Source organism: Vidua chalybeata, chromosome 4 (assembly GCF_026979565.1).
Source record: "Vidua chalybeata isolate OUT-0048 chromosome 4, bVidCha1 merged haplotype, whole genome shotgun sequence".
NCBI lineage: Eukaryota > Metazoa > Chordata > Aves > Passeriformes > Viduidae > Vidua > Vidua chalybeata.
The window spans coordinates 38,928,132-38,956,128 of NC_071533.1; the positions used below are offsets into that span (position 1 = coordinate 38,928,132).

The 27,997-nt window shown below is 37.4% G+C and overlaps 1 protein-coding gene across 3 annotated transcripts; it reads left to right on the forward strand.

Moving 5' to 3' along the window:
• Window positions 1-190: 190 nt before the first annotated feature.
• On the forward strand, window positions 191-27,996 carry CFAP97 (cilia and flagella associated protein 97). Of its 3 annotated transcripts, none has more exons than XM_053940691.1 (6): window positions 191-304; window positions 9,805-10,686; window positions 10,774-10,845; window positions 19,601-19,860; window positions 26,236-26,386; window positions 27,062-27,996. In XM_053940691.1, the coding sequence occupies exons 2-6, from the start codon at window positions 9,825-9,827 to the stop codon at window positions 27,187-27,189; spliced, it is 1,473 nt and encodes a 490-aa protein (XP_053796666.1). In that variant the 5' UTR covers window positions 191-304; window positions 9,805-9,824; the 3' UTR covers window positions 27,190-27,996. The 3 variants fall into 3 exon arrangements, with proteins under 3 accessions (XP_053796666.1, XP_053796667.1, XP_053796668.1); XM_053940692.1 differs by lacking the exon at window positions 191-304 and adding an exon at window positions 490-529; XM_053940693.1 differs by lacking the exon at window positions 191-304 and adding an exon at window positions 727-805.
• The last annotated feature ends 1 nt before the right edge of the window (window position 27,997 follows it).

Sequence of the window (27,997 nt, forward strand, 5' to 3'; positions counted from 1 at the left end):
CTGGACGTGGCACTTAGTGCCGTGGTCTGGTTGACACGGTGGTGTTCGGTCAGAGGTTGGAGGTTCAGAGATCTCTTCCAACCTCCTGGTTTCTGTGATTCTGTGGAGAGCCCGCGCCTGAGGGGCCCCTCCCACGGGAGGTCCCGGCGCCCTTCCCGCCCCGCTGAGGCGCCGCCTCTCCCCGCCCGGCGGCGCGCGGGGCCGGCCGGGGCTGCGCAGGAGCCGGGCGGCAGCGAGGGAGCGGCCTGAGCGCTGCGCAGCTCCCGCCTCCCCGGCTCTCCTCGCTCTCTCTCCTCCCGTGCCTGTGAGTATCTGCCCGGCTGCCTGCGCGGTTGCCACAACAAAGCCGGCAGAAAGGGGCCAAGGGGGCCAGCGGCCGCTGCTGCTGCTTCTTCTTCCTGGGTTGCCGGCCGGGTGGTCGGGCCTGCGGTGCCTTCTCGCCACGGAAGGTGCCGGGTGGCGGTTGGGGGCGGTTGGGAACGACGGGCATGTTCCTCCCCCGTCTGCGGTAATTCTTCCCCGAAACAAGGTGGGAGACATGTTTTGTTCGTGTGTACATATGCATTCTTTTTAACCATTATATAATTTTAAAAAAAATTTTGTTTTAATTAGCTGTCTTCCTACTCGCGCCTCTGCCTGAGCGACGCGCACGTAGGTGTCCCCCGAGCGTCGTGCGCGCTGCCTTTGCAGGGCTGGGGCTGGCGTTGAGCTGCCAGAGTTTGGTCGTGCCGCCCCGAGACGTGTGCTCCGCCCCGCATCACTGCCCTGCCTGCCCGCTTTGCTCCTCGGGGAGATCGGAAAAGAGGTGGGAGACTCCGTTCTGAGACACCGGCCCTCGTTGTCGCCGTAGTTGTTGACTCTGGGAGAGAGTTACCGGGTCGTGTGTGCTATCCTTAAAGTTAGCGGACTTTGAGAGACACGTTGGAGTGATGCCCAGATAGAGTTCAGAGGGATGTTTTGGTTGGGCTTAATTGTTAAAAGTCAGCTGGAATGATTATTGCAAACAGCTTGCCTCGAGCGTGTTAATCATCGCAAGAGTCACATTTCCACATTTTCCTCAGAACTCACGTGTAACTCCCTCTTACCCAGCCCAGGACTGTGTTCTGCAGTAATGGCTCCCAAAGTAGGGCTGTAGTTTGCAAAAATAACTAGCCACCAAATCTTTTTGCCCCTCTGGATTAGATTGGAAATCACAAATAAGGTAGTTCTGAAACCTGGTCTCCTGGAGCAGAGAACTGAATTAATTTGAAAGAGACTCAGTGAGATGCTACAACAAAATGCAATATATGTTGTCTTTGTCAAACATTAGGGTTTTTTTTCTGGAGTTTTCACAGCATTTTAAGATGTAGTTCAGCATGGCATATGGCACAATTTAATTTAAAGTCATAATCTTTATGCCTGGTGGAAGTTTTTCCTTTCCAAACAGTTTTTTGAAAACTGGTTTAATTATAGTATGCAAATACTTGTACTTTTATATTCTTACTATATAATAGAAAAAAAAATCTAGTGTTTGCATTTGGACGTGTACATATTTTTAAATTGGGTGGTTAAAATTTCTATGCAGCATTCATAAAAAAGCCAGGACAAAAATGTGGGATGGAATGAATGTAATAGAAACCGCAGTGCTAAATTTCTTTTGCATCCCTGCTTTTGTCTCTAGTGAGGTGCTCAATATAGTGAATGGAATGCATTGTACACATTTTTGCTTCTTTGAAAAAATAGTTAATCTCTCTTTTTTGGATAGAAAGTGATTTCTGGAATTGTCAGTTGAGAGAGAACAAAGTTCCACAAAGTTAAATTCTTCAGTGGAGTTATTTGAAGACTAAAATTGTTGTTGCTGAAAATAAGTAAGCTTAAGAATGGGTTTGCGAAATAATTGGCATTTAAAAATATAGATGTCAGAGCTTTGGACTCTGCTTCTGGAATGCTTCAATCTCTTCCAACACTTCTTCATGCTTTGTTTGGGTTTTTTTTTTTGTTTTTTTTTTTTTTCCTGTAGTGCATATGTTGTTCTTTTGGTTTTCCAAACCTAGATAATACTTTAATGGTTTGGGATAGAAACGAGAGAAAAGGACTTAAAAAATTACTGAATTTGGGGACATTCTATTCCTTTTCTTGGCGCTTAAAGATGTTATGACCTACTGAGGTTTTTGTTTTGGTTTTGTGCTTGCCTGTTTTTAGAAGGGCATTCAGAAGGCCCTGTGTTTCTTCATAAGACTTACATGGGCTCAGAGGGCCATCAGGACTGCTAAGCCCATTGAGACTTTGAATGCAGCTGGCTAATTGAAAGGCTTAACCCAGGTACTTTAACTTTGTAAAAGTACAGATTTTGTAGGATGGGTAGTATGTGGTCATCTGTGGCATAGGTGACAGGATCATCTGCAGGCTTTTTAAGGTCTGCCCTTTCAGATGACATAATATTACACCTGAAGCTTAGAAGTAAGAATCTGAAAGTGAGCTGGATCCTAGGTGAGCCTAGGTATTCCCTAAATTCATGGGAGATAGACGCTTACCTTACTGCTTCCACCAGAGATTTTTCTTAAAGCTGTTTCATTCTTTGCTTCCTGATGTTATGTTTGACCAAGACTGGTGATAGTAATGGTCTAAAACATGGTCTGTGTTCCTTGGCTGAGTTATTTTTCCATCCACCAATTTCAATTGATGCGTAAGTCACAATTCAGTAATGAGTATTTGTGATTCTTGAAGTGTTTCATTGTAATAATAAACACTGGAACTCCAGGAAATCCATGTTATGTTGAATTTAATAGAACTGTCTGTTTCAACATCTTACCTGCTTTTCCATATTTGATGTATCTTCTCATCTGAAGAAAGGAACAAGTCACAAAAATATAATGCAAGACTTTATCTCAAGAGGCTTTTTCGTCATTTGCCTCTTACACACATTCTGAGGAAACAGAAATATATTTAGACTCTTCCTAAGTGATATTTTTTGAAGCAGCTCTTTCTATACTGATTTAGTGACAGAATTTCTGTGCTTTCTCCTGCTCATCTGTACCAGGCAGTGCTTGTTCTTTTTATATAGAAATATATACACTGAAAATTAAAAATTGCATCGTATTTTCAGTTGTTGTGGCAAATGTAATTGTTGCATCTGTAAAACTGTATGTGTGTGTTTTAAACTGTGGAAATAAGCACATCTTGTGATGGAGGGCCTTATGAAGGAAATTCTTCCAGAAGCTCAGGACTATTTGATGCGTGTTGAAGCACTTCTATGCAAACAGTTAAAGGAACTGCTAATGACACACCTATTTGTCTAGTCAAGTCACTAAGCACACTAAACTTGTAATGTTAGAAGCATGAAAACACGTGTAGCTCAATGGGCATTTGTGTAGTGGGAGATAGTTCGCGTGTTGTCCCACTTGGTAGAGATGGCCTGATATTCAGAAATATGCTGTGATTTATCTGCTGTGATTTATCTCCATCAGTAGTTTGTGGTGTATTTGATTCCTTTATTGTCCTGCCATCTGTTTCAGGACTGGCAAATGTAACTCCAGCCTTTACATGGCAGATATGCTGAAGCTTTGGTTAATAAGAGCAGTTTTCCTTTTTCTTGCATGCAGTTTTGAACTGCAGTGCCAGACTCTCCCCCTTCAGTTGTGGATAGCCTGGTTGAATACATGTTGCCCCCAGATTTAAATCTTGATATCAGACAGAAATACTCTTCATAGATATGTACCAGTATAGAAGGAGTGGGAAAACAAAGCTGGACCTTTGCTTTGCTCTTCAGCATCGATGCCTGGCAGTAGAGTCTGTCCTTCTCTGGGCTTTTCGTACCTGTTCTATATTATCAAAAGATATAGGCTGTGGGTTGCTTTTGGGAAAGCTCAATACCAGTGACCAGTTTTCCCTTAGCCACTTGCTGCCTTTTAGGCTTTGAGGTGGCTGAAGTTGGGACTCTTCCAGGTAGTAGGAAATTGTCTGGCAGCACATGAGACTTCAGTGTGGGTGGTGTCACTTATGCTTGTAGAAGTGGAAGGCCTTCCATCGTAAGCTAGTTCTTTTCTTCCTGGGTTTAGAGGGTTTGCAAGTAATTTTCTTGGGATTCTCAGCAATGAGTGAGTAGCCATGGTCTATTTAGGCAGACCTGATGACCATCATCACTCCCATCATTTAACTTCAGTATTCTCTGACCCAGCCTTTCTGCTCAAGAGGTCACAAGGTGATCTTTACTGAAGAGCCTGAAGAACAAATATTTATTGTGTTTCTATGCGTGAAGTCCTGGAGCTACAGAGACATGCGTCTCAGCATAATGTATTGCAGCTTTTCACAGTAGGGGAATGGCTTATTTTTGGCTCAAGAGGAAATATTTTTTCTTCCCCCCCTCCCCACCCCATTTCTGCCTGTTCTCTCTCCTCCCTGTCTTGTACATTAACTTGAAAGCCTTTGCCAAGCAGCTATCTGGGGCTCTTTAGTGCTCATGTGCTTCATTTGCTCTAACCATGATGGCAGTTGACTGTGTTCCAGGATTTTCTAGTGCCCATTGGCTGAACTGAGTTCTTACTTGAAATGGCTGTGAGGCTCGGGACTTTCTGTTGCAAGTCTTTTTCGAAGACTCAAGAGCACTTTGAAGCATCTCCAGTGAGCCTACCTGTTTGAGACAGAACTGCTGTTCTGAGGGCTAATGTGTCATACTTTTGGGAGTTAATAAACTATATCCTAGAGCATACAGGGGAAAATCCTTCCATTGTGTCCAGCAGAGAGAACTAAGGATGCAGAACAGCTGTAGCAGTTATTGTGCTCTGAGCTTGGAAAATCAGAATGTCTGCTAAAGATACTGGTTGTTTCATTCATAAGGGGTTTCACTTAAGTGAAGTAGTTTCCTTTACATGTTTTTTAATACATCCTTATATGATGTCTGTTCTTTTTTATTGCTCTAAACATACTGTTGACTCACCTTGAGTGTACCATAGCTGTGCTGTATTATGGCCTTTGCGGTGATGTACAGGATGCAGTAACATCAGACATTTGTGCACAGTACATCAGCAGATGTACACAGTAACATCAGACGTTTCTTATTCAGCCCCTAGGATATGTAAAGGTCTTGTTTTCCCCTTCTATTAAATACCAGAATCTTACGATGTTATGAAAGTATTTAGGCCCTTCAGAGGATGCATAGCGTGCAAACTCAGAGTGTGGTGTCCTACATGCTAGGAATCTGTATGTTACCAGATAGGGAAAAACAGCTTTCCTTGGAGCATGGTTGTCTGCATCTAGGAATTTTTATGTTACAAGATCAAGAAAAAACCCCAGTTGTCCTCTCCATATAAATCATTCTATTCCTTGATTATTAAAGTAGAATGCTTAAAAGAAAAGAAAGTTGATCACTGTACAACATTCATTGTACCTGAATGTTGATTTTTTTTTTCTTTTCTTCTATGATTTATTTCAGTACTCTTGGATGCACAAGTTTCAGATGGTGTGCATTTTAAAAAGTGAAAGATTTAGTGGATAACTTCAATGTTTAACCAAGTTTAAAACACCTCAAGTCTTTCACTGGGTGCTTAATGTACTTTGTAAGTATTTGTTTCTGACATGCAAAAAATGTTTTCAAAAGGCAGGAGATGTTGAAACACAAACCCACATCTAAGTCTGTATCATCATTACATGACTTTTTATGTACCATCCTACCTTTGTAGAAGATACTTCAAATTGCAGTTATGCCTAATGGCCTGCTCTTAGGCATTGCCTACAAAAATATTTCAGGTGGTGCTGTAGATGGCTGGGGATAAACAATACGCTTAGTGTGATTAGGGTCTTGATCTGTTTTTTGACATGGAGGAGGATGTCAAAATGCTGCTTTGTTCTTTGGGTAGTGCAGCAGCAGGCAGTGGTTGACCTGTGCAGGAGCTGTGTGGTCTTTGTTCTTGCTGGGGAGAATGTGGATGTGCTCTCTGTAGGTAGTCAGACTCTGTGTGTCAACCCTCTGATGAGAAAGTGTGGGTCTCTAAAGCCCTGATAGCCAGACTGCATGTTCACCTTGGCTGCTTGGCCACTGCTTTGCCACTGCTTTCTGACCTTAAATGGGTCAAGCTTGAAGGGATTAAAAAGTGGTATAAAGTAGCTCTTCCTAAACTAGGAAGAGCTGCATTGAGAAAGAGACAAAGACAAAAGGGTGCGCTTGGCTGTGGTAATGAGTGATTGTTACTGTTGCAAGAAAAATGGGGTGAGAGGTGGAGAATTACATGGGGAGAAGAATATTACAGTAAAAAAAGATCTGGCAAATAATTAATGGCCAGCCTGCTCTTTGTTGTTGATCAGGCTTGTGTTAGAGGGTTTCATGACAGAAAGCCACAAAAAGCATGTCGTTTTTTTTTGTAAATAAATACAGTAGCCACTAAAATTAGCAGTTAATGGTAGGTATTTGACTGTAATGACAGCTTTTTTGGAATTTCAGAGTGTCACTTGTTGACTCTGTGTTTAAAAACAGGCAACATAGCAGAACTCTGTATTTCTTACAGAAGTAAAATTACACTGTGTTGTATATAAATGTGTGTGAAATTGTAAACAGAACCAATTTATTGATTTAGGCATACTTTATCGGCCAAATTACCTCTTCTGTATTGCATCGTCTTGGCAAATTCCAGCTCTGTTGCACTCTGGATGCAGAAATGGAATAGGATCTAAGAATACAATCTCTTTGTTTATTTCCTCTTGTTTGTTTTTATTGTAAATGACAGAATTAATTAATCTTAAGTTTGTGAATGATTGACAGTGAGAGACATGGCATGTTGGTTTCCCATTAAGATGAAAGCTAAAATTGTTAGGGACTTGTAGCAGAGGAGTGGAATATGCATTTGTCAGTAGAATGACTGCTGCTCCTAGGGCAGGACCAGACTGCTAAATGATCTCTCCTGTACTGGCGGTCACCGTCTGCAAAGCAGTTTTGCCTCAGTCTTCCTAGGAAACAGCCCACTGGCAGGTGAGCTGTTCCTGAATCATGTAGAGTGGGAAGATGTGTGCTCCCTGGCTGGCATTAATGGAAAGGAATGTACAAGCTTGTTGCTATCTTTTATCACCTTTTGCCAGCTCTACATTGCCCTTTTGTTTTCAGTTAAATCCCATACTCACGTCAGAGACTGTGTTCAGAAGAGTCATCTGAGAAGACGTGGTGTGACTACGCATTATAGCCAATAAGATACTGTTAGTTCAGTTTCCTTTGCAGGCCTAGCATTACATGAACTAAAAATACATGGATGTGATTTCACCTCAACAAAATGTTATATTTTAAGCTATGCTAAAGTTTTCAGCTATATTAAACTTTCCTAGTTTGTCTGCACCCACCTGCAAACCTTTTTGCTTTAGCCCCTTATGCTCTTATGTATACAACAGTGCTAACATTATTTCAAATCTGTGTTTGAGACTAGTGAAATACACTACATGCCTGCTTTTACCAATCCGTCATAATATTTCATAATAATTATGAGCTGGAGACATTCTGGTTCCTTAAGTAATAAAAGCCTTTCATCATGGACAAGAAAGGATTTTATTTTTAAACTCTACTTCCTATATTAATTTTCTTAATAGAGTTGGCTTTGTTCAAGTTGTACTTGCTAAATAAATAATAAATAAATAAATAATTCATGGTCTATACAGGTTTTGTTCCCTTCTGGTTTAGATTACATGAGGTAGAAAATTAAATTTAGATAATGTGTTATTCTTCTGATTGTTTTTTATTTTTCTATTATGCATATTTTTATATATTAAAATGTATTATCCTTTTAGGAAGCTGCTCAAGAAAAACTTTCAGGAATTCACACAGTAGTTGCATGTTGCAGGCTATACAAGCTGCCTGAAGCCAGGTATCACAAGAAGTGACACGATGGGTGGAACCAATAGCCCAGCTGTAGTGCATCTGCACCAATGCACACAGGATGAGTAAAAACCAGGAGGAGGCAGAAGCCATGGTGCTGTGGGAAAGCCATGACTATCATGGAAATGTGATGGGGTGATTGTCATGGCTGGACCAGTTCAGTGGATGGTTATAAGCTCCTCAGAAGGGACATGCAAAGAAGCAGAGGTGGTGGGGTGACCCTCTACATTAGGGAGTATTTCAACTGTGTAGAGCTCAAAGATAGTGATGATAAGGGTGAGTGCCTGTGAGTGAGAACCAGAGACGTGGCCAACAAGGCAGTCATCCTGAGGGGTGTCTCTAATGGACCACCCTGCCAGGATTAAGAGGCAGATGAAATATTCTGTAAGCAGCAGGGTGGTGTCTCATGATGGCTAGTGCCTGTTCTTGTTCAAGACTTTAACTTGCTGGATATCTGTGTTTCCAAAAGTGTTTTACTCCTTTGTTTTGTTGCTCTTTGAAGACCTAGGTGCTTTACAGAGTTATCTTTGAGGTCCTGAAAATTGATCTCAGCTTCTGTTGCCTAAAAGTGTTTTCAGCTTTATACATCTATAAGTCTCCTTTCAGTTCTTTGGCTTTGTGATTCTTAAAACCATAGGAGATTCCAGACTTTCTGGTTTTATGTTGTGATTTGAGGAGCATATTTTCAATTCCTCTAAACCCAGTATTATTTGAGAAGTGGCAAAATATGTGAGTGACCTTTAAAAATTCTTTATTTTTAAGTCATTTTTAGCTAGAACCTTTCCTGGAAATTCCTTTTTTCTACCTTTGTTTGCCATAGGAACAAACTATATGTGGTTTAAGGGAGACCATACATTTTGTAAAATATTCTGGTTCTCTGGCCTTGTATAGTTGCTTCCACTGTCTTTGTGTTTATCTTTGTTACATATTTATTCATTGTAGCTTACTAAATTGTTTTAACAGTGAAATCTGTTGTAAAGAGTAGGAGAAAAGTGCCTATGGCTAGATGGGACTGGTAGTCTTTGGTACTGGCTAATTTTGTTTGTTTGTGGTGTGTTTCGATTTTTTATTTTAAGCCTGTATATATATACTACTAATGAGTGGAAACTTTTGTATCCTCCTGCCACATGCATAAGATCAAACACCATAAAATTCTGTAAGAAGTAGGACATAACAGGAGTAGATTTATAGAACATAATGGTTAACCCTGATATCTGCAGTATTATGTATTTGCACTAGCCATGATCTAGTCCCATGGACTGAATGGTAACTTCTGGTTTAAATGCAGTATTTTCATGCCTGGATCACACTTTTTAAAGTCTAGGTTCATCTGAAAGAATTAAGTTTCCTTCCTGTGTAGAGTGTGAGTTACAGAAGACTGCCATGAAAAGCAGGCTCCTTGTCCACACTAAAACACGAACACTGACACATGTGGATCTGTCACAATTTAACCATGGAGCTATGGCTTTTTCGATGTAAATTGAAATTTCTCCTAATTTTAAGTACTGAAAGTCTGCAGTGTGTATGGTTGTGTCAGCCAAGATGGTGACCACTGTATACAAATACGGTTTGCAATATAAAATTCCAAGTAATGATAGCCCCTAAGTGGCTCTAGCTTCAAATGGCTCTACCTTAAAGGGAAAAAATAACACACGTTAATTGCTTGTTTGTAATAGTTAAGATTTTTTAGCCACTGAGGTGTTTGACACATTTGCTTAGAAGTAGTAGATTTGAAATTGTGATGGGTTGGCTTAGGTAAAGCTTTCTGGTCTAACATATGAGCTGTGTGCAATAAGGTGGCACTAATTTTTTTACTGAGCTCACTATGGAATTGCCTCTAGCAACTTCAGGTAATTAATTGCAGAATTATAAATTACTAGAGCTAAAAGAATGAAGAGCAAAACTATTATACTGAAAGTGTATTTGGATCTGTTTTTACACAAATATTTGGAAATGTTTTCTGATGCTTGCAGGTGGCACTTCATATTTCATTATGGATCGCTTTGAAGACATATCAGATGGTGAAGTGGATCATGCCTTCTTTGACAGTGACTTTGAGGAAGAGAAAAAGAAAGCTGAAGAAAATGGTGAATATATAGAGAAAGGAAGTACAAAGGCAGCTATTGCAGACACTGATCTGGTTTCTAATGCAAAGGATGAAAAATGTTGTGAGGAGAAAAGTGAAGAAAAGCAGATAGATTTGCAAAGGGATCAGTCCCTAGAAAACAGCAAAGATCCTATTGAAGATGCTTCCTCTTTGACTGGAGATGTTTCTCCAGTTGCAGAGAATGCAGGTACATCTGGAGTAACACCTGCAGCAAGTAGAGGAACAGAGGAGATTGTTCCTGCTGGAATTCCTAAAATAGTTAAAGAAGGTGAAGAAGATTACTATACAGATGAAGAAGATAGTAGTGATGATGACAAAAAACAGGTTAGACCAAAGTCAGCTAAGCAACCAAACAACATAAAAAAGGCTAGCAAAAAATATACTATCAGCTCCTCCTCTTCTTCTTCTTCCTCCTCATCCTCCTCATCATCATCCTCAAGCTCAGATACAGATGGTTCTGACACAGATTCTGATAGCTGTTTATCAGATTTATCTCATTCTTCCCCAAAAAGGAATGCTTGTAGAAATGCTCTTCTGTCTCCAAAACAAAAATTCAAGTCAACAATGAAATTAGCAGAAGGAAAAGCAAAGCTTGGTGATGACATGGAGGAGTCTGAAGACACAGTGACTGACGTAACACCTCTGTCAACTCCAGACATCAGTCCTATCCAGTCTTTTGAATTTGTAGCATCAAATGATAAGAAACTAAAAGTAAAGAGACAGGAAAATGTGAACCAAGAATTATATGGTAATTTGGAGAATTTAATTACAACACTAATGTGCAAAACCTATAGGGCTGGGAAATTCAATCTTATATCTGTATTTTTTTCATTAGATTCCGAGTTTGATCGCAGATATAGTCGAAAAGTATTGCATGATGCCATGGACCTGAATCAGCTTCTGAAAGGTGAATTTTTATAAACTTTTTTGTATGTTTATAAAAATATAACATCTGCCAGTTGTTGAGAACAGGTGAGTTCTAATACACAGAGAGAGTGGGGTTTTCATATGCCATGTGTATTGTTAAAACTGGTTGCTGTTTAAGTGGTATTGATCTAATTCTTTGAATTCTTCTCTGTGTAATAGTACTGATTCTACAGTAGAGAAAAGAAGCATGCATTGGTTTGCATATACCTAGAAGCAAGATACTCAGATAGGGTGAATCTAAAAAGATTTTATATATTAATAAATTGGACAATAAAACTGCACATGCATTTTAAGGTGTACTGGACTATGGCACTATTTAATATCTAAATTAAAACATCAACCTTTCTGTCGAAAGTCTGGATTATCAACCTCCAAAACTGAAAGACAATGCACAATTTCATTGCCTTATAAATGGTATTCATATACTTAAACTTCTAGTACCTTTTTGATAATTAAACAAAAGTATTTGAAATTATTTTCTGTCTACCTTCCAAAATACTATCGGTTGAGTAAAGGTATTTTAAAAAGAAATATAGCAGATAATCTTTACTAAAACTCGAGTAGTTGCTTCTGACTAATAGACTTAAAAATCTTAATAATGAAGCCTAAGAAAATTTGCAATCTCCTTCCCTGCATTCATTGCACACCTTCATTATATGGGGTGAGAATGACCTGGATGATCTCATGGGCATATTTTAAGTTCTACATGGTGCTTTTGCATTTGTTTTCATGGTCCAGAGTTTTCAGTACTGAAATCTGTGGAATAAAAAAGGCTTGAGTCAAGAAATCTGCTGATCTCAAGTGAGGAAAGCCTCTTGCAGTTTAGGTTTGATATATTCCAAGCCGGGTTTGCTGTGTTGAAGTAAGCCTGGCACAACTCAAACTGCATGTGTTGTGTTTCTTCACTTTGCACCTTGCCAGACTGAGCTTCTAGTGAATAAGGATTTAGAATGTATTGTACACATGGTTTAACTTGCTTATAAGTAAAAACTGAGATTTTACTTGTAAGGAAGTTCTGATGTTAAGAAAAGCAATGCTAGCCATCAAAAAGGGTAGAGCTTTTTCTCATCCCTGACAGTCCTTGTGCTTCAGTCATTCTTTCATACTAGAAACAATTCCAACCAGTTGTCAAAACATGATGTCAGAAGAATTGTTGCTAGGCAATTGAAATTATGATGTCCTATGTCCTTATTTGTTCTCTGTTAGCAAGAAGCTATTTAATAACCAGTGATTACCAATGGATTCATCTCTTCCCTAAAACAAATGGGTATTATTGCTCAGGTATTCTCAGAGATGAATCTCTGTTGGGGAGAAGAACTTTTTTCTCAAAACTGAAAACCAGTTCTAAATAACAACAATAAAGATAGAGTAATGAGGAATAGAATTCATATGGTCTAGCAGCTAATGTTCCTGATTAATGTGTATATTACTCCAAAGTGCCTCTCTAAATCAGCAAGCACAACATAGCTTAATTAGTTTGGGCATTTTGAAGTTTAAATGGGGCAGAATTATTAATGGTGGAAAGTAACTAGTGGGAAAATAGGAGCTAATCTTATTCTGAGTTATTGCTTGCAGATTTTTTTGTACACGTTAGGGGAAAAAAAGTGCAAATAATTTTCCCCCACCCACCAGTCTCCATTAAATGTTCATCAGAACTGCACAGGCATAAACGTTGCTTCAAATGAGAACACAGGTCTGGGCTTGCAGAGTGCGTGGAAAAATATTTCAGTAATCATGATTTGTTTTTAAAGGGTAATATTCTTCCAGTACTTTATACTGATGAAGCATTTTATTTAATTTTTCTTTTCAAATATGCTTGTAATATAGCTGGACCTAAGCATTTACAGCAGTTATACACATCTAATTTCCCAAGGTCCCCAGACACTTGCGAATTTGTATGTGATCTGTTACTATGTTGTTTCTATGGGGCACACAGTAATTAATGTTGTATGATTATTCACATTACTAGTGCATACATTTAGGAATACTGGAATCTCTTGTATTAAAAAAAGAATTGCAAGAACAAAAAAAAGGAAAGAAATTTGTTCAAACAAGTTTTGGACTAGCACAGGAGTCTGGTTATTAGAGGTAGCGAGGTGGTTTGTATATCTTAAAGCAGAATTAATTTGATGCATTTAGAAATTTTACAATTTCTAAAGCTATGCTTGTTCTTGATAAAAGCCAAATTTTCTTTTATGCATTTGTTAATAAGGTAAAATCTCACAAATAATGTAGTTTTAGTTGGAAGTCTCATTGTCTCCCTGTTCTGTATTACACTTTGATTGTTTTTAGATGGGTAGTGCTGATAGCAGGTTTAATTGTCAATTTTCAGGTAGGAATACAGTTTTTCTGTTGTTTCATGATGTTATATAGATCTTTGTATGTAATAGTTTTGCGATTCCATTATGTTTCCACTTTGCTATAAGCATTAAAGATATTTCAGAAAATTAATAACGGAAAGCAATATTCTAAACCCATACTAATAAAAAATGTTGGAGTTATTTCCTCTGCTGTACTCTTGAGTAATCTGAACACAAAAAGGGAATTAAGTATGGCAATGCAAAGAAATAGATAGTAAAAGATTGTTTTTGAAGGTAATTTCATAAATCATTGTGCTAGAAAGCTGGGAAGAAAATAAATTGGAAAATTTTCTGATGCTATTTTGCTTGATCCTATGTCGTAATTATTATGCAGATAAAGAGATGGGTAAAGTGTATGAGTGTGAACTAAGCACTCATCTATCTCAACCCATTATGCTACAGATTTGCTCTCTCTTTAGAGAGGTCTTGTGATTTCTGTAGTCCAGAACAGTTGTCTGCTAAAATTGCTCTGTATCACTTTATCTAAGTTTGTTTGGTATCAATACAATAGGATAACACGAGGTATGTGCAGTGCTAAAGAATTTAGTACTTTGTGTTTTATTCTCTGTAAAATGGGGTTGAGACCTGCTTATTTTACAGAAGTGTCTTTGAGAATTAGTCTCTAAATCCATGGTATTAGCTATTATTAACTTGAGGAGGCGGTGTGGTGGGGTAAGTAGGGCAATTGGCCACAGACTGAAGTTCTATCCTTGAAGCTCTCCTGACCTCTGTGCTGATAAATCTTTTTACCTCTTCTATGCCTTAGATTTTTAAAATAGAGGTTCCTCTCTGAAAAGCTCTGTAATATAAATATCATGATTATGAAAGTAAAAGCTCTGTGTTTCTGAATAAAAGCTATTGTAGAAAATTAAATAGTGGCTTCAACTGAACATGAAGCAATCACTTCAACTTTCTTTTTCATATAATTTGTCACTCAGGAAATAGAACAAGTTTTGATAACTGAAACTTTGTTCTCTTTAGGGATATGTTATCTGTGTGCTCATGCATGCTGAACTAGTGTATTTGTAGAAAAGCTGCTAAGCCATATCTAAATTTAAAGTAGATTCTACAATATACACATACCCAAACTGTAGAGCTGAACTAAGCATATATAACTTGTCTGCGGAATTCCATTTAGCGTGTATGTTCAGAGTTTGAATGAATTTTCTGTATGTATGTGTAATCATATGCTTGGTTTTCACAGGCCTAGAAGCTCATTTTGAGATAGAAGAGCAATTGCTAGCTTAGTCATATATTTAGAGTTTGAAAAGAGATTGAAAATCTGTGAGATTATGGAGAGATATTGGCTTCCCCAATGTTGATGAGAAACTTTGTAATTATGGGGAAAAAAAGTCTAGTACCTGTAAGATATCTTTCTTATGATATCAAGAGATAACCAGCAGCCCTGTTTAAGCGTGTTTAACTAGGGAAAATTTTATCTGAAAAGGACATTCTCCTTTTCTTAAAAAAAACTCACCAAATCTTTAATTCTCCAAAATCTCTTTTAAAGAGCACTGTGGCCTGCAGTAATGGATGTTATAGGAAGTATTTGTTTAGAGATACCACAGGGAAATAGTTTCACTCTTAAGCTGCTATATATTGATGAAGAACTGTGATTTATTTAATCCTTTTGTACTTTTCAAATGTGATACACATGTGGTAGTGTAGCAATATAAAATAAAATATCAGTCAAGTGTAAGCATTGAAGCAATTTATATTGGGATTGCAAAAGAGACACTGAAACATGCATGATTTTGATTTTAGCCTTAATACGGTTAGGATGGCTGTATCATCCTGTCCTAATGCATTTGACTTGCTAATTATAAGTTGTATTTTATATAAGGTTTGGCCTTTCTTATTCTGCAAGGTTATTTCAATGCTTAGAAGTTGAAAGCAATAAACAGCTTGCTTATGCCTTAAAAAAAAGTCAGGTATCTCTCCATGGAAACCAGCTTTCATAGAAATCCTGTGAATACCAGGGAATTTTCCTGCTTACCAGCATCTGAGAAGTAGACTGCACACTGTGCAAGTTGTTATGCAAATGCTGGTGCTTATTTATCAACTACCCCAAATTATATTTAGGGTCTGACTGACCTTAAATGAAAGTAACTAGTGGTTTAGTTAAATTACTAATTACCCACTGATAGATTAGGTATATGATAGGTAAATCATGTTTCATTGTTCCAAGACTTACAAACTCTTTAGAAACTTAAATCATAACCTTAAAACTGTAGTTTTATTTAATGTCATCATTGGCCACTGCAAAAATAGTCAGGTAAACCATTCAAACACTTAGGCTTTGTGATTAAAGAGTACTGTGGGTGCATTGCTAAATTAAATAATTGAAATAACTATGAAACTCAAACACCTGAAGCATACTACCAGTATTTAATAGCATTTGGTATCTTAGTTTTTGGGGTTTTTTTGGGGGTTTTTTTGTTTTTTTTTTTTTTTTGCTTATTGATGGTGAATTGTTTCTGGTTTTGTGGGCGTGTGCTGACCTCACTTAGACACCTACTGTCCTTGCCATGAAAGCAATGTTGCCAGTGAGTGGTAGTATGCATTCAGTGCATATTGGACATAAATTCCTACTGTGGATTACTTAATTTTCTGTCAGAGCAAGTGTGTGGAGAATAGGAATATGATGCTGTATAAATGGTGCTTTGCAGAGGCAGGTTGGACAGATTTTCAGTCAGGTGACTGCAAGCAGTGGCAACTATTACTGCTGATTTGAAATTCAGGGGTCAGAAGTGTCCTTCTAAACCATGGAAAGAATGTCACCCCTGCTTCAGGGGGACCTACAGAAGTTTTTCCCCACTGCTTTCTAGATTGCTTCTGTGATTTATTTGAACATAATTTAAGGAGTGGTGATTTCTTCTGCTTGTTTTGTTAGGAACATGCATGCTGTAGTATTAGTGATGCTCTTTCACAAAAATGATGGAGTATGCATTGTGTTGTCTTGTTTTTCTACTAAACTTTAGACTCTCCTGTGATACAGTTCCTATGCAGATCAGCGTTGCATTTGTGTGGTTTAAAAAAGACTATGGGTAGGGTCCAGTAAGTTATGGTTTGCTTTGCTGTGGTGTTTGCAGATTAAATTCTTCCTGAACATAGATCTCAACCAAGTAAAACATAGCTCCAATTAATTAACAGCTTGAAGAACAAACTGTGTTACCTGATCCAATGCTTTGGTGTATTGCACCAGCGTTGTGGCAAAAAGCTTGTTGTTAAGTTTCAAATGGGTTGTTGGGTCATCTAGAAGGCTAACAATAAAAAGATCATTTGAGGAACTGGAGAGTTTTAGATTGGTATTTTCATTACCTCCCCTTGAAAAAACACTTACTGCTGCATGTGTTGTATTGGGTCTGAACTTCTGATGCAAAATTAATAAGTCTTCTGTAATTTAGCCATCTGTCTGTAGATTATTTACTGGGTTTTGGCAGTTGTCTGCTAAGGCTTCCCTGAATAACTTCACAACAGAACCTTTGTGGTGTTCTTAATTCTTTCACTGTATTAATATATTTCTCTTGAGTTGTGATAAATTCAATATTATGACTGCTAGCAAGCTCTCAACCTCAAAAGTTGCCAGAAAGCTGTTGGCAGTAGTAAAGTCAGTTTCTACATTAAGAATAAATAAATAATAAGGAGGCTAACAATGAACAACATACTGAAGAAAGTGTTTCTTCCTGCCTAACACAAGTGGGAAAGGCTATCTTTGTGGTGAGGTGTTAAAAGGTGTGGATGAAGCACTGTAGAAGTGATATATATTCAAAGGAAAAAGGCTAAGGAAAGGAAGAAGAGATGAATGAAAAAAGGTAAAGTCTGTGTGTTGAGAGGGGATGTGACTGAAGAAGCTGGAAGATGAGAGTAAAGTTAGTAAAATTTTGTCCATATGTATATAAGAAGTAGTGTCCAGTAGAGCAATTTATGGATATGTATATAGATAGGTATTCACTCTAATTGCCTGAGAGCTTCTGGTAAAATAGGGAGTGTTTAATGCTACAGAAGTTGCATACCACTATCCCCTGGAGATCTGAGTGACAAAGTAATGCAGTGCTTGTTGAGCCCTGTGTGTAGCAATTTTTTCAGGGTTCCTTGAATCATTGTTTCTAGTAGCATTTACTGACCAGCTTTGGAGTAAAAGGGAAAGGCTTTTGTTCCATGTCATTGTTCTGATTTTATTTTTTCATCACACTTAACAGCAGTTTACCAGTGAAAAGTGAACAAGTCAGAAAATAGGTAGTAAGTAATTACCTTGAAGCATTTTTAATCTCTTTTCTGGCTATAGTTCATAGTTACATCAAAAGCATTTACAGTCTTTGCCAAAGTATAACCTGCTATCTAATAGTGAATTAAAAGTCATTGACCAGTGAAGGCATGAAACATGTATTTGTACCTGAAAAAGTCTTTATCCAGAATGCCATTGCTTTAAATTGATTTTTGACTAGTTGGCACCTTCCACAGAGGCAAAATAATTGTTGGAAATTTGTGCTGACAGTCATTCAGAAATTTAAATGTCTCTTGTAATAGACTTCATCATCAATAGCATTGATGCCACAAGGCTAGGTCAAGACTTGAGTTTAACAACCACTCTTTGTTTCAACTGGATTTCCACTTTTGCATATGACATGCAGTCCTCTTTAACCCATGAGATGCTACAGGTATATGGCAAAAGGTAAAATTACCTTTCATAGCTCCATAATAATACAATTATCAATTATGTAATATATCTTCAGATAGTTTGTTCAATTTAATTTCTTCTAGCTGTGTTCTGCAGTGCTGACTTTGCTTGTTCCAATAAAGACATTCTAAAATATTTTCTACTGAGATGTATGCTGCAGATAGATGTGAGTTGTGCAGCTCTAGTTATTTTCTTTGCATTTCTCTTTGTCCCTTGTAGGCTTATCCAGATGAGTCTCGTTCCAGGTTTGTTTCCTCCAATGGTGATGATGGCTTTACTAGTTTTACTTTGAGAATAACTTACTAAACTGTAGACATGTTTTTCAGGACATTTATATTGCATTAACTTGTTGGTTGGCACACTTGATCTGTGCTAGTTTGCATTGTGTCTCGTTTTAGAGGTAATTTGCATCTTTTCTTGACAAGCAAAAGCATAATTTGCTAATGTGAGCAACTTCACAAAGCTGCCTAGGGACAGTTCTTGTCTGTATTGGCTAGCATGCTGATAGTGCAAGTTTACTAATTTCCAGATGAATGTTGAAATTCAGTAAGTGTTTGGGTTTTACATTTTGAATACTGTTCTTAAATTTCTCAAAGACAGTAACAATATTTACTTGCATCAATTCTGAAATAAAATCAGTTGAGATACTCCAAGAAATATTCCATTTAATTTTGGAGTAAGAAAATGCTCGTCATTATTTGAGTTTTTTTTCACTGTTTGGCTGCCAGGCTGCCTCAGAGATCTCTTGCAAACAGATTGCTAATGCGGAAGTGTTTGCTAAGGAAATATTACTGCCTGCCTGTTTGGTCTTGTTTTGTTTTGTTTTCCTTTCTGCTTTGGATGCTTGTTTTGCCTGTGTGGGACTTCTAGGGGTAAGAGCGAGGGATGTCTTCTGAAGGCAGTGTGATACTGGAGGAGTGTGGGGAATGGCACAAGTAAGGCTTTTTTGTCTGTGTCTCAGCTCCAAAAATCTGTCTAATCTAACCAGGTACTGCCATTCCTGTACCACAGATAATGCAGTGGTTTGATGGGGTAACACCATGACAGCAAAACTCTTACACAGCAGTTGCCAGAAGACCTGCTGCAGAGCTTTAGAAAGCAAAGGCTTAGAAATAGGTCAACAGCAAAGCTCCAGTGGAACTGTAATAAATATAGCTGGCTCTGGCTAAGAATGAACTTTTCCAGTTGTCTTGCAATTGTGCACATCAAGTTGCTGTGTATTTTTAAGTGTGCATTCTTTGTCTTGAGATCTTACTATTGTGATTTATTGTTGTTCGCTTACTATTTTAAATTTCCATGCCTCAGTAATTTTTCTTTTGTTATATGTGCTCACTCATTTCTCTCCATCCATTAAATTTACTTTTCATCATTCCCTTTGCATTTCCTCCACCAACATGATGTAGTTGCTTTAGGAGTTAAGTATCAACAAAATCACTTTAGGAAGTGCATTTTGTGCCTCTGAGTCAGGCTTCCCCGGTGTAAGTTTTCTGTCTGAAACATTGTATCTATTCTACCTCTTAACTGAGATAGATACTTTAGATAAACTTGGGAGCAAAGTTGAAAACTTTTTTGTGTGCAAACATCTAAATACTAATTTATGTTTTAATTCTTGGTTCTAGTTTATGTTTAGTCCTGGGTTCCTGAAGCTGTGTTTTCTAATCTGCTTGTTTATTTCACCTTTTGCTATTTTAAAGCTTTCTTACAGTTGGATAAAAAAGAACAAAAACTAACCATCGACCAGCCATCTAAAGGAATAAGGAAAAATTACTCTTTCACAAATGAAGAAGTAAGGCAGATTGATCGGGAAAACCAGAGGTTGCTAAAAGAATTGTCCAGACAGTCTGCAAGGCCAAGGAGAAGCAGCACGTTGAAGGTGTCTGTACCACCGCCTAGATTGTACCACAGTGCCCTCAACAGGCAAAAAGAGCAGCAAAGAATTGAAAGAGAAAACCTGGTAAGTTTTGAGTGAGAATGTGGATCAGTAAATTGAGAAGGACTATCTCTTGTCAGATGAGCTGTTGCTAAATACTTAGAAGATTGATGAGGCAGCACATGGACATTTACTGCAGTAAGTCTTCAATAATTTCCATTACTGTGGTGTTGGCATAATTGTTCATGTGGATGAGTTTCTTAGATTTCCAGGAGAGAGGTTAATGATGGGGTTTCTTTCAGATGGAAGTAGATTTTAGTTTATGTGCATTTGCTCTACTTTGGTATCATTTAATTTAAGAGGAAAAACTGTTATCGTTAACACACTCAAAGCACTGGATAGCAGTCTGACTGTTCATTCTGCTTCATGCATCACAACTACTAGTTTCTCAAAAACAGGCTTGCATGAAATAAAACAATATAATAGCATCAAACTCATATTTGAAATACAGAGGATACAAAGTCAGTATCAGTTTTGGTTTTTGACTCATGGCTATCTCTGTCTTTGAATATTTTTTGCACTCTGATTGCCACAGTGTAACGGCAATTACAATAGCTTACTTTACTGGAAAACAAAAATTCAGACACATTTGTAGGGATATTGCCAGAGTTCTCAAATAATCAAAGTAGAACTGGTTTTAATAAGATACTATTAGTAATTGAATTGTAATACATACATGTAATGACATTTTCGTATTTCCTATGTATTTATCAACGTGTTTGAAAAAGACATACAATTATAGTTAAAATAATTGGAAAATGTATACTGGAAGTAATTTATTACTTTTGACCTTCTGTTTAAGTATAGGTTGCAATTTCCTTTTCTATACACATAGAAATACAGATTGAACATGGAGAAAGTCTGATTGCCCTATTTGGCAAAATCTGTTAGGTTTTCATTCTTCCAGCTTTCAGACATCTGGATTGTTAAGTCTTTGCAAATTAGGAAACTTTCTCCCCTAGCTCCACTAGACCGCAGTTCACATTATACTTTAAAGTCTGAAAGAATTTAGCACAAAATATTGTTATAGATGTGTGATACTTGTTATTGGCTGGGGAAGAAATGTGTTTAGGTTGGTAGGAGGGTGTTGATGGTGTTTATTTCAAATGTTGAAAACAGATCTTGCTCTACCACATGAACCTTGTTAATATGTTCTTAGGTGATGGGGAGGAAGTGCTGTGTCACAGTGCCTCAGGATAACAGTTATATGCTGTACTGCATAACAATTGATTACAGTAAATGAATGTATAGGACATTTTAAAATACACTTCTTTTTACTCAAAGCCACAACCCCTTTCTCTTATGATATATTGCAGTATTGGTTAAAGACTGTCTTGCCTTTGCAACTTTTGGATCAAAAATGCAGCAGACCTGAACACATAGTCATTTCACATATTGCTCTTTAGTACGTGCTAGAGATGAATGGTGGTTGCATGAAGTCCAAGAAATAGTACGGTTCATTTACTTACTCATTTATAGTTTAGTTGTTGTCAGCAATGTGGGTGGACGTGTTTGATGTGAGAATTAATGTTAGGACATTGTGTTAGTTTAGACTATAAAAGCATTTGGTTTATTCTTTTCCCCAAACTCAGGATGATATATTCTGTTCTTCTTTTTGGATCAGTGATTCATCAGTGCAGCTCTTTTGTTTTGTTTAACTTTGCTATCATTTTTTAGAAATTTTGTTTATATTTTTATTCTGTTTGACATATATGTACCCCTGGAGCACCACAATTTTACCATACTCATTTTTGTAGCACTTCCTTTTGAGATTACAGGTGTGACATACTTTCTCTGAGACTGTAAATGAAAGAGCAGCCCTACCCTGCTCATTGATGGTTTTTTTTTCCTTTCAATTGATAAAAGTATGTGCTTTATGAACCTGTTTTCTTCTGGTCAGCAGCTTTCCAAGCCTTCATAAATTTAAAGAGGTGGAATTGGTGGAATTCTGTGGAACTTTCTTATCAATCTTTCTTCTCTTACTTTTTGGAAATCTTTTTTTTTATACAAGGCCTGAGGGTACTGCATAGAGGATATGGTGTTTGATACACCTTTGTAAAATGTCTGTTGGAGAAGGATGCAGAGTTTTGTAAATACTTCAGTAATAGAAATCTACAACAGTAGTCTCTGCAGGGGGTTAAAGAGTTTTGATGCAGAGATTTTTTTTGCTGGTGTTGGCACAGCTTTTATAATTTCTTGTCATGAGGTTAACAACTTGTCTATGGAAAATGTTCATTTGTTCCACCAGAACATTCTTGGAGTAATGCCTGTACTTATTGTTATCAGAAAGATTGATTTCTCCTGCAGGCATTTAGTATCGGAGATGATGCAGGAAAGTAAGTAGAATTTTAGGAAATTAGAGAGGAATCTGAGCGGTTTTGTGCTCCCTAGCTTTGTGAAAGGGTGCCAGGAGGTACAGGAAATACATGTCGTTCCCACAGACTGTGTTAGAAAGAGCAATGATGGAACAAAAAGATGCATTGTTCTGATGAACAGTAGTTCTAAAGTACTGATTAGCAATTTATGAAAAAAGCACAATTAGCAAAACAGATGACTGCTAAAATTAATGCCAGAATTTTGAAATTGCTGATTTTGACTGGACTTTCCTAAATGGAACTTACTGTGGTTGCTTTTCAGAGCTAGCAAGATCAGAGTGTGTCTCTTGCCAATAGAGGATGCTGTTGATTCAGAGAACATTCTACTCTTGTGTTTGAAAATAATTTCAATCCCTCTTCTTCAGTGGAAGGGAACTTCAGTGTGACTGATGCGTTACTTTGTTCCCATGTCTGCATATATGTGTGTCTATTTGTATTGATAAAGTAATCATTTCCACCAGTGTAAATAAGATACTGAACTTATAATAGACTATATGCCATTGAAACTTTTAATGGTTTATTGTTGGTTTTTTATTAGTTTATTATTGTAATGCCTGGCATTACATTAATATACAGCTAAGTGTTTGGGGTCCTTGAAATACTGATTTGCAGTAAGCACATCATTCTTCAGTCACTTCATCAGAACTTGGAAGCTATTCATATCTGTGTTTTCTGGTGGGATTTTCATCATTTTTACTAATTCTGACTAGGATTTAGATATTCTGTTACCTCAGTGAGCTAAGCTGCTATGTTCATAGGGAACAGTGACCTTTTCAGTTCACATTGGAATTTCACTGGAAGATCTCAGCAGCTCTGGTAAGGGCAGTTCTCAAACCTTAGCTCAGGAGGGATAAGGGTGTTCCTTTTTTGTGGATATTTGGTCTATCCATGCATAACTGCACATTTGTCCTATATCTCATGCTGTTACAGCTCTCTGCACATAAGACTCCATGTTCTTCATTCCCTCACATCTTAGGAAAGTTTTGAACACTTTGCAAAGTGCTTAATTTTGTGGGATCTTCTTTTCTGTACTCTTAACCTACTTTGCTTGTGATGTTGCCAGCCACATAAACTAGATAGCTGTTCAGTTAAAAAGACTTTTCTGTAAATTGAGGACTTTTAAGAGTTTTCTGACTGTTAGAGTTTGTCAGGTTAGAGCTAGTAAATGCAACTGGCAATTAAAGAAAATTAAAAATACCTGTATTGATAGAACAGAAAGCTGTCCTTGAATGCAGTTATCTGTTTCCCCCTAGACTCTGCAAAGGGACAGTGTGATCACTAACATCAGTGACATTAGAGGAGGCGTAATATAAATAAATTTGAACAGCTGTCAAGGCACACTAGTCAGCTGATTAGGATTCACAGGAGGTGAAACTGAAGCCTTCTGTGACTTTTCTTTTTTAAATATTCGACTTTTACTGTAAACTCAGTATTGAAGTAAAAGATGGGGGAAATATAAGCCAGGGAAGTGTTTTGCCAAGATGAGAGGTCATCAGTGATATGATATTATATATGTTTTGAGCTTGAATCGAGAGCTCTGAGCACCTACAGTGTAATTTAGAGCAACTGATAACATTCCTGCTGTTAGTCTGTTCCTCATTTTTTTTGTTCCTTAAAATTTAGCATTTATTTGGTTCTAAACACCTGAGTTATGTTTTGTAATCTGATTCTTTGATTGTTGAGATCAATGATGAAATATCTATTTACTTTAGTGATGCAGGATTCAGGCTTCAGAGATCTGGTACTTCAGGAGAACAAGGAAAGTGTCAGCTTTCTTCAGTTCATTTCTCAAAAGGAGAACATAAAGAATTAGTAGATTTATATGTATGAGTGAAAACCAACATTTGCTTAAGGTACTTGTACTATTGTACCGGGTAGTTCCTCAGATAAGGACCTCAAGACTGTAGGGTTGGTAATAAAACCATAAGAATTAGATTAGTTCTGGGTTACAGATTTAGTAGGTCAGGACTGCCATTTTACTGTGTCGATGCGTTCATTTCTGCGTGCAGCAGGCTGTTTCCCACATGGCAAAATTCACAACTGAAAATAGCATGGAAATTAATGTGCCCTTGATACAATCCACAGCAGGAGGCAAGGGGACCACAGGAGCTTTTATTCTCTAGAAAAGCTTTCCTTCAGACACTGCTGCACCACAGAATCTGTATCTGGTTTTTCTGTAGCTCTTTTTTTTTTTTTTTCTTTTCTCCCTTCATTAATGGCGACTCAATACTTTTCAAAATACAGGCATAAAAGCAAAAGCAGACAATTTTATTTAAACTAGAATTAAATAGGCATATATATATATATATGTATGTATAAAAGCCAGTGTGTTCAGAATCAAGCTTGAAATTACTGCAGTGTTAAGGTATGCAAATTCTATGAGGCTGTTACAATTGAGTGCAGACTTGAAACATGCTTGTCTTTCATAGGAAAGTCACTTCTACAATTTACCTGATCTATTTATGATGGAACTGAATGTATTGAGAGCTTCCATTTTTAATACTGAAGGTAAAATAAGTGATCTCTGCAAGTCTAAATATATACAGTTGTGTGAGGAGATGTGGATGAAGTTTTGAGAAAAATGTTGGCTATAACATTTAGAGACAAGTCTACCATTTCATGTTCTGTAACTGGCTTTAGTGAAGAGCTATTTCTAGCTGAAGTCCTTCCTTTGACTTTTGCTTACTTAGGTATTCCTGCTTACCATGAACTGGCTGGCACTTGATGCAAGCACTTGTGACATGTTACATCTGAGCCAAAGTCACTTGTCCTTTCTCTCTTGTGCACTCTGTGCAGGTTTCCAGTGCCCATGTATAAACTACCAAGAGTTTGTAGATTCCTATTATAGTTAGACAATGACAACTGGCATCTGTGAATACTGTACTATTTCCTAAGTCACTTCTTGTAAATTTTTTTCTTATTAAAAAAGACCAAAACAGTACATGATTAAGTGTGCAGTTTAATGGTGACAGTTTCTTGACCGTGCAACTATATATCCAGACAATGCATCTTATAAAGAGAGTTATCTTTAGTACTTTGGAGACTTAGTGTAAGCACAGTTTGCATTCTCTTGTTGATAGAATGCAACCTAGACCAGCAAAGGTTGTGTCATTGCCTAATGTTTGCAAGCCATCAAATGAATTGAAATTAGTTAGAAGAGGAAACAAATAGATCTATGTGAGGCAACCATTAAAGGTGCAATATATTAAAAATGTGAAGTTGTTAATTGGAAGTTGCATGTAGCTGGGTATTTCCCAATTTGTCCTCTTATCAGGTCCTTTTTTTTAGATTATTGAAATGTCTTAAACAATAAGTTCTGTTTCAAGTAGAAATAATTACGCAGAATGGGAGATTGTATCTTTAAAATACTGTGTAACTAGTTCTTCCAATACATCACTTGCCATATGATTTGCAGGGCTAATTTCAACAAGAGGAAATGATGTCTGTATCAATAATTTCAAATAGAATCTCTTAAAATTAGATTATGGATAAAATGAAATCTCGTAGATGTTTGTGCTTTCCTTTTGAAATTAGTTTCACGGAACCGGGGTCAGTAATCCTCTCTGGGCTTCATATAGAGCAATATAAAATGGTCTGTTTGCAAAGCAAAGATTAAAAAAAAAAACCCAAACTTCTCATTCTTCTGGAAATTTAGAAGGGAGGAGTAACCAAAGGTTAGAATAGTGGAGCCCATTTCTTTACTACCTTTGGTGATAGTCCCAAATAGACATTGTTTCAAATTGCAATAAAGCACAAATTGCCATAAAGCACAGAGAACTGTGAGGTACTAAAGATGTACTCGATGTAGGACTGATGATGTGCAAGGGATAGTTACAATTTGTGTCATAACATTGAGAAAAGAACTGAATAGCAGATTAGCCTGTGCTGGTCACCAGTGGAGGAGCTCCTGTTGTGTACTGCTAAAAATTTTGGGGCTTTTTGCAGTTCAAATAAAAGTCAATTTGTGACTGTTTTGCAGCATCTTGTTCATTCTTTCTTGATGACATTTTTCTTCAATACTAAGGCTTTCCTGAAAAGACTGGAAGCAGTGAAACCAACAGCTGGCATGAAGCGCTCTGAACAACTGAGGGACTATCACCGCCAGATGAGCTACCTGAGTACTTCACCTTCTCTAAGAAGGGCTAGATCTCCTTTCAGCCAGCTTAGTCCTCCAAGTAAGAACTTTGAAGTTGCAGATTATTTCATTTCTTGCAATATCTTTTTATAATTCAGACTTGTGAAGCACTTACTTGTTAAGAATAGCAAATAAGCTCTGTGTCATCTTTAGATTGATCATTTATCAAATGGAAGTCATCAAAATTATTTTTCTAGTCACCAAAAGTGATTACTATATGCACTTGATGCTCTGTTACCATCCTACATTTCTAATAAATAATCTTGTCAATCATCTTTTCCAAGAAGAAAAAATCCCTGTAGTAAAGTGTTTCTCATTTTGCCAGTACCCTTTATTGAAAGAAGGAGGGAAAAACAAACCCAACCAAATACCCCAAAATAACATCAATGAATGTTCAAATTCTCATTCAGAAAATTTAGATCTACTGATCGTAGCCTTGTTTTTCTCAGAAACTCGGTGTGTAAGACTGGGAAGTAGACAATGTGTCTCTATAGAACCATGTTTCAGATTTAAGAACCAAAGGCTTGAATTTTTTTCCTGATGATTTGTAAACAACTCATGATCAGCTCTTTTGCGGCTGTATTCAGTTTACTGTGATTTGGTTTGGTTTATCTGGTTTACTCTGAGAGCTAGGGTAATGAGTGTTGCAGTACTAACATAGCATGAAGTTTTCTGTTGTGTTGAGCATAAGCATTCTCCCTTTGTGTGTTAACAGGAGGAACTTCAAGATCATCCACTGTACAAAGTGCATTGAGCCACAGGAACGAAAAGCCAATGTCTGATTCAGCCAGTGGGGCATTACAGAGACCTAAATCTACTAATGTTTGTGCTGCTTGGTTATAAGTGTGTTCTTTGCCTCCTGTACTGAGATGATACTGAAACTAGTATTTTTAGTGTTTTTGTAAATTCTATGTGCAAAAATATTTTCTGCATTGTTCAGTGATTAAAATGCATTGCATTTTAGAGTAATTTAAAAGTAATTGCTTATAAAATGGTCTTAAAATGGTATAAAACACTTCTGTCAGTGTTTTCCATGACAGGAAGAACTTCTGAAAGAGAAGGAGTATTTAAATGGACACGTTAAATAGAAATTTAAATATTAGTCTCAGATCATAAGTGGAATTTGTATCCATAACATGGAAGGACAGAATTGCTGTACTAGAGGAGCAAAATGTAAATACAATTTTAAAAATATTATTAATACTTTAAAATAATGCATTACACTTATAAGCATATGCTTAATTCCTGGATTGTCCTTGCTTGACATCCTGGCTTTATGTAGCAGCCTTCTGAATTTTGTGGGTCATGTTCTTGTGACTGAAAGAATCTTTAACAGCAGTGTGAAGAGGTGAAAAGCAGATTGTGTATTCCTCCATGGTGAACTAGAATACTGAGCTGCAGAAGCCGATGTTTTGTCACTGTTAAATGTTCAGCACCTGGAGTGTGTTTTATTTGAAGGCTGCATCACTTAGGTCAGAAGGATTTTGGAAGTTGTACTGGACTTTGGAAGATATACTGGGATCTTTGTGTAGGAAAGAAACATCTGATATTATCTGAACAACAATAAAGACTGAAGTAAAAAGCAGTTTCAGATTTAGTGTACACAAGTAAGTTCTGGTTACTTCTCAAACTAGAGAATACTGTTAAGTAA